General features: G+C 32.8%; 1 protein-coding gene across 1 annotated transcript; it reads right to left on the bottom strand.

The window, feature by feature from the left end:
* Nucleotides 1–662: 662 nt before the first annotated feature.
* On the bottom strand, nucleotides 663–5,043 carry LOC140863759 (sodium/calcium exchanger NCL1-like). Its single transcript, XM_073267401.1, has 9 exons — nucleotides 4,403–5,043; nucleotides 3,405–3,617; nucleotides 3,127–3,311; nucleotides 2,478–2,623; nucleotides 2,131–2,398; nucleotides 1,904–2,049; nucleotides 1,478–1,733; nucleotides 1,107–1,394; nucleotides 663–1,016 (listed from the first exon to the last, which is right to left on the bottom strand). The coding sequence occupies exons 1-9, from the start codon at nucleotides 4,866–4,868 to the stop codon at nucleotides 768–770; spliced, it is 2,217 nt and encodes a 738-aa protein (XP_073123502.1). The 5' UTR covers nucleotides 4,869–5,043; the 3' UTR covers nucleotides 663–767.
* Nucleotides 5,044–7,795: the final 2,752 nt, after the last annotated feature.

Below are 7,795 nucleotides of genomic sequence, written 5' to 3'. Positions count from 1 at the left end.
TTTTGCACTTATTTAATGAAAATTTTAATTGGATAATAATTGTACAAGTAATTAATGATATTAATTTACTAGGGATAAACTGATAAAAAGATTTGAAAAGATAACATTAAATATGAAAAATAGACTATATAATTGAGACAAATGATCTATGAAATGCTGCCTAAATACAGTAAGCTTCTCTAAACTCAATAAATTAATAACCTCTCTAAAATAATTTTTTTTAGTCACTACAAAAAAAAAAAATAAATAAAGGGATGATAAACGGAGTCTATTATAAAAAAATAAGTCATAATAATAATTCCCGGAGAGAATGAAATATTATTTGGTTATATATACATTATTAATTAATAGATATAATGACTCAGATATATAAGTAGTAAAATCTTAATGCGTGTTTATAGTGCTTAAAGCATGTTATGATGAATCAATGCATAAAATATGAGATAATTCACACACATTTAATTTTCAGATCATAGAATCGAGGCAGATACCATTGAGAACAAACGTAGATACCATCTCTTACAAATGTCAGAGTCCAGTTAACCATTAGGGAGTTGGGGACTTTTGTTTAAAGAAACTATCAACCAATGTATTATTCAGACAAAGATGAGAATACCTGGAAATTTTATCAACAAATGATGGGCCGCTAAATCAACAAGGAATCAAGAATAAATGAAATATTATCAGTTGTAAAACTGGCAATACAAAATTTATGTATCAATTTACAAGTTTTGAAGATTTTGTGAAACCAGCTGCTCCGAGGAATCTTAGGAAAACCAAGTAGAATCTCCAAGAATGTAAACCAAGACCAATGACAACGGGTACATCAGATAAGCTAAAAGTGACGCCCAGATAGGGAAAACAGTGCTGAAACTCGACAAGCATCCGATTATCACAGATACGACTAGAACCACGAAAACCTCAGCCGAGAAATCCCACGACATGCCACGATAATAGATCAGGGCAAGAAGAACAGCTAATCCCAGAATATTGTTCATGAACACGGTTCCATATATCTGCGTTATTCAACAAAAACTTCAGTCCAGGAAACAACAAATCCATATCTTGTACACTATTTTGCCTTCATTAATGGTGAGAAAACAAACCTCGGACAATGTCAGAGAAGTAGTGTGTAGCTTCTTCCTGCGGGCTTCAGTGATTGCTGACACGGCTAATCTTGCATTGCTAGCCAGTGGGATAAACATAAAAGCAATATAAAACGATGGCAAATTAGCTGCTTTAGAGAAAGCACGAACACTGTGTACAAGAGGTTCGGCTAGGAGCCCAAGTACAACAATCCCGAGTACCAAAAGACCAATAGCTTTCGTCCATGCTAGTGGAGATTTATCGACGAACTTGTCCTCCATGAGTTTATCAGTCTGTTCCCATGTTTTCTGCATAAAATTTTCAGATATACATTGATCTGCTTAATAACAACAGAAACCAGAATTTGAAGTATTATCAAGGTTTTACTCACTTGATAATATTCTTCTTCAGTCTTTTCTGAGTCCGGTTTTTGATTGTAAGTTGTGCTCAGCCATTTTGATAAACCCATAACAAATTCCTCCTCGTCTATTAAATGATCTCCACTTACATCAAGTTCTTCCATTATTTTGGATGCTGCAATGTCAGCATCATAAGTCATCATGCCGAACTTGATATTCGTCATTAACTGCTTCAATTCATCGTATGATATGCAATCGTCTTTGTCAAGGTCGATCTTTTTGAACAACCTGATAATAAGTATAACAAACTCTTTGATCAAGAAAATTATAACAAGTTTCATGGTACCAAAGGTTACAAGAAACAACATACGAGAATGGATCAAAGTTTTACTGGAAATGAGGCCTTTCATGCAACTTACATACCTATCTGATAAATTTAAGTTATTAAAGAAGGATACCTTTTTATAGCAGTAACATCCGGAGTCCCATCCTTTGCCAAAAGGCCGCCACAAGCCGAGCTTTGAAGATATTCTAAAATATCTGGAATCAGACGACTCATCATTTCACGTTCCTCCCTTTTCTTTGAAATCCAAGGTTTAAGAACCTGTTGGGGCTCAGTCACAAATCAGCTACAAATTTTTATAATCGGGATCTAAAAGTTCTGGAAAATAGAAAAGTAAATCACCTTGTACAAGTCCTTCAGTGATCTCACCGAGTGGTATCTTTTATTCATTGTTTCTTTTGTATCATCAAGCCATTTCATCATTCCACGGACAAATTCATCCATGGTAATTTTCTGGTCATTGTCAGCATCGAAATCCTTCATCATCTCTTCAGCTCTCCTATCTTCGTCTGAATAATGGAGTTTTCTAAACTTTATCTCTTTCAGAAATTCTTTTAACTCAGAGAGTGAGATAAGATTGTCTCCATCTTGATCTCTTTCCTTGAATATACTGCAAGAGAATTTAGTACAGATATCAAGAATTTCAAACTGAATTAAAAAAAATGCTGAGTTTGTGGACGGGAGCCTACTTTCTTATGGTCGATATATTTGGCGATCCATTCTCGGTTAATAGCTTTCCCTTCGTCTGGCTTTGCACACGTTTTAGAATGTCTATCACTAAATATTCATGTTTTACATAAAGCAGGCGTCTCCTTTGAATCCATGGCTTAAAGAACTGCACGGTTTATGAAAGAAAAATATCATATATAACTGGAAAGACACAATCCACTTCCCAGTATGCCATTTTGCAGAAGGTGTTAATTGCACATGGCTGATCGAGGAAGCTAATGGATAATATGATTTAAATGTTACCATAGAAAGTAAGTTGGAGCAAATAGGCAGAAGAGTTTATTTTAAAGAACTCGTTGAAAAATAAAACATGCTCATTTGCTAATTTTTGCCCCCGCATTCAGTACTGGCTCTATCCATTAGTCAACTTATTGGTCAGAAATCCCAAATACATATACAAGCAATTCTATGCCTATCCAAATTAAGTTTTCTTATGATAGATAATTCAAGTTCAATCCCAAACCAATCGCGACTAATATCACAATTTTCCATAGATTCAAGCATTTATAAACATTTTTTTTTTCTTTTTCAATGAGATTAACCATCAGGAAATTGAACGAAAGATATCAAAATCAAGCGAAAAACCATATCTGGCAAAAAAAAAATTACCTGATAGAAGAAGTAAGAAAGGAGGAATGTGATGGAAACAAAAAGAGTAACTATCACAACCACTCGTTCTCCAGCCAAAGACAAACCGAAAATTTCGGGAATCAGGACGACCATCGATGGTATCACAGAGATAAGCAGAATCCTGGCAGTGACACTGGTGCCCATATCGGTAACCACACCGTAACCTGCAGCAGAACAAAAAGACCGAACAAGATTCAAACAGAAAGCACAAATAATTAATCAATTCAAGCCAATAAACCCCAGTTTTTTCGACAAACCCGGCCATTTCGACATCAAAAACCTCTCCAAATGGGTGTGGCTTCTTTTATCAGAAGGATTGAAATTTGCTGGGTCGCGAAATTTTTGGCTCCCGAGTATAATGCAGGTTCCCCAGATCACAGTGAGAAGTAAAATCGTGGATCCGGCGAGCAATCCAACACCCGTGAACACGTATTCTTCAGCTAGTTCTTCACTGCTCAATAGGCCAGATGCTGGAAACACAGCGGCAACGAACAAGTTTACCGTTTTTTTTTTTTCTCGATTAAAATCAGATGGGCCAGAAACTACCGATCAAATGGGCTTTTGATGTTGATCATGGCCCATTTATTAACACGGGCTTCTAGTTGGCAATCATAATTTTACAATATTTTTTAATATAAAATATATACACGTGAATTTCGAATTACAAATCAATTGGACGTTCTCATTTAATTACCCAACCAATGACTACCATTAAGTATCAAATAAAATATTTAAAATACAGAATGAATTTTTTTTAAATGAAGGTGAAACAAATACGCCCTAACATCATACATTCATTACTCTAAATAAAAAATAAAAAAAAACACACACACACACACACAAACTTCTCCGAACATGACGATTATAATTATATAAATGGGACCTCTTGCAAATGTTATGCATCCACCCACCCACTTGCGCATAAAAATATTGTAAGATATTCATTAATTTTTATTTTTTTTTTTAAAAAGCCAACTTTATCGTTTAATTTTATCCAACACAAACAATTATTCGTTAGGATGCCGATTGGGCCCAAGGAATTAATAATGTGAACGACGGTGGGTCATACTTTAAAATAAAACGAATAGACTTTATTGGAAACCCATTTAAAAATGTAACTTGTGATTTCATTTAAATATTTTTTTTAATAATTCGATGCATATATATGTACGTATATGATCAGAACTTAGTAAAAAAAATGGATGGATGGATGGATGGATTAGTAGATAGATAGATAGATAGTTTCAATTATTACCAAGAAGAATCAAGGCTTCGGGCAGGGATCCGATGATCTGAAAAGCACTGGCGCCGAAAACACCGGGACCGAGGATCTTGAAGATCCTCTCCCCTCCGGAGGCGACGTAGGATTCAGCATGAAACAGCAGGTATTCGTACACCAGAATCAAGAACAAATGTCCCGTCACGCTGTAAGAACATGGCAAGAACCCGTACATTTGCTCGCACTTCTCGTCCAGTACCCAAGAAGAATTATTATTATTATTATCTGTGGAAGTCTTTATGATCACAGAAGACTGGATTAATCCGTCCACTCCATCGGAGACCAGCTCCAGAGAGTTGCCGGAAAACGGCCTGGATATTACTCCGGCGGGGATCGATAGTAATATTGATACGAGGAATATGAAGGAAAGTGTGAAAATAGAATTAGCAATATTGTTGTTGGAAGTTTTCATCGTGAAAAAGCTGTGGTTGATGATGAACATGAGCTTAGCTGCTCGATCTGGATGTGTTTGATTATTTGGTGGACAAATGTTTTATAATTATGCTTTTTTTTTTTTTTTTTTTTTAAGTTTTTATCGATCTGTTCTTGGTTTGTCGTTGACCAAGAAGTCGTGGACCCGTAAATTATTTATCGGCGGCTTTGTGAAATAATATATATTAAGGTTTACCATGTTATGTTGAATTGGCTTAGCTATAAATCAATTTTTTGTGCTTGGTGTGTGGTGCACGCTTTAAGAAGTCTGATTTTTCTTAAATTACGTCGAAACATGCTCACTTTTTGGATGATTTTATAAGTAATCGACACGATCACAAATTGGTTCGACTTGTTTTTTTTTTTTTATTGTAAATATGAGTTGCATTGATCAATCTTACATATACAAATTCGTGAAATTGCTTTACTGATCAATACATTATATATATATATTATTTGCTTAGTAACGTTTTAATTAAAGAAGATTCGTCAGACAATATTATCGTGTTGTTTTATGGTATACTTTTCAAAAACATGCACAAATTGGCCATTGTTTATTGATTTTTTTTTTTCTTTTTCTGTTTGACAATTGTTTATTGATACTTTTGATCAAATACCTCGATATTTTATTTTTATTTTTTTGCTAATAAAAAAGACGACGTATTAAATGATAGGAATAGATTGGGCTAATCCGTCTTTTCAACCATGAAGAAGACTTTGTTCAGTAATTTGTTGTGTTTCTTGTAAGCAACACTTTTCTTGTTTAAGCGAATCATTATTTGTTTTAAAAGACAATCGCACGTTTGCCTGCAGTCATTGCCAATAAATTTGATTTCATCGAACTTTCGGGCCGGGCGGGTCAAGGTATATATTAACATATAAAACATGAAATATTATTAGAAAAAAATAAATGCGAAATAAAAAAATATGAGATACTGCAGTTGAGTTTTTATCTCAAATGACATAAATATTTTATAATAAATTTTGAATATTAATTATATTAGAATGATAATTTTAAATGTGTAACATTCATGTGAGACAGTTTCATCCTTGAGACGGTCAACACTACTCATATTTATGATAATAAGTAACATTTTTGGTATAAAATGTAATACTTTAATTTTTAATGGATAATTCATTGAAACCGTTTCATATGAATTTTTATCATTTTAAATAGTTAATGAAAATCTACTAATTCTAATTATAATCACATATAATTATATATTGTGCATCACGGGTGAGATACTAATTTGTTTTAAAAGACAATCGCACGTTTGCCTGCAGTCATTGCCAATAAATTTGATTTCATCGAACTTTTGGGCCGGGCGGGTCATATTTGATCCATTTTTTCGAATGGAAATAATGCAAGCATAAAAGAAAATGTTTACCAGTTGTTAAAAAAAAGGAAGTATAACTTTGATTAATTTCTCACAAACAAGTAGTTTTCTTATTAAAAATAGCTTATAAGCTCCTAGTGGTTAAAAGCTATTTTACGAGCTTATAAGCTGTTAGAACTTATTTTAAAAATAAGTTGTTAAAGTGTTTGGATAAAATTATTTTAAATAACTTAAAGATGTTTATATGTTTGGTATTATAAGATTTTTTTTTTATTGTCAAAATTACCAAAAAGGATATAATTCTATAAAAATAATGTTTCGAGTTATACACATACGAAAATAGTTTTAGAATAAACCTATTTTAAAATATAAATTTTTTTTAATATTTTAATTTAGAAAAATTTATGTCATTTGTAATTTTTTTTAAAAAATAATATTTAATATTTAATTGGTGGAGGATATGATGGAAATTTATGAAAATATTCGAAGATATTTTAGAGAGATAGAATATTAAAATAAAATCTTTTTTGAAAAAAATAATCCCCTTAATTTTTTAAAAACAGATTATAAGCTGTCAAACAACTTGTTAAAAACATATTATAAGCTGTCAAACAACTTATTTTGACAGCTTATAAGCTGTCAAATCGAGTTGGGCTAGGCCACGTTAGTTTGACACAAAAAGCCAGCCGAAAATAAAACCTTAGAGTATGGCCCAATTTATGCCCATTAACTACATACTTTTTTTGGGGAAGCCCATTAATTACGGACTGGACTACCAAAAAGACCACATCAATATAAATTATAAATAGAGTCCAGTTTCAGGGGAGGATAAAGATTGCCCCAACATTTGATAGTCTTTTTTTTTTTTTTTTCTTTTTTTTTTGATTTGAGGAGATAGTCTAAATTAATCGGATGTAAAAGTAAAACTGGGTCAATTCTTAGGTAGATCCAATTAGGGGTGTAAGAGAATCAGGCTGCTCGTGAGTAACTCGTGAGTAGTTCGATCAAAAGCTCGAGTCGAACTCGGTTGAGTCGAGCTCGAGTAGCTCGATCTCTCACTCGAGCCAAGCTCGAGTTTCAATTGTTTCTGTTCGAGTAGCTCGCGAGTTACACGATAAGATATATATATATATATATATATAATTATATAAATAAAAATGTATATAACTATTATATTATATTTATATATTTTTCTTATAAAAAATAATAATATATATAATACAAAATAATACAAAATATATATAAATATAATATATATTTATTTATATATATGTTTAATTTTCGAGCTCGAGCAGCTCGAAATATACACGAGTCGAAATCAAGTATGAAATTATTCACTTGATCGAGCTCGAGTAGACAAAATACGAGTCGAGCTCGAGCTCGAGTAGTATGATACTCGAGCTCGAATCGACTCGTTTGCACCCCTGGTGCCCACAAGATCAATTATCATATATATTGATGGTTGATTATATGGACACCTATGTAAGCACCTTGATGTGACGTTCATTTATTGAGTATACAATTTCATCACATCTAATAGATAGATATCATTTCAATGTGCTCGCAAAGAAACTCACAGTAAGTGCTCACAAGATTAATT

The sequence above is a fragment of the Henckelia pumila genome, chromosome 4, assembly GCF_033568475.1.
Source record: "Henckelia pumila isolate YLH828 chromosome 4, ASM3356847v2, whole genome shotgun sequence".
Classification (NCBI taxonomy): Eukaryota; Viridiplantae; Streptophyta; class Magnoliopsida; order Lamiales; family Gesneriaceae; genus Henckelia; species Henckelia pumila.
This window is presented reverse-complemented; position numbering and strand designations above follow the sequence as displayed.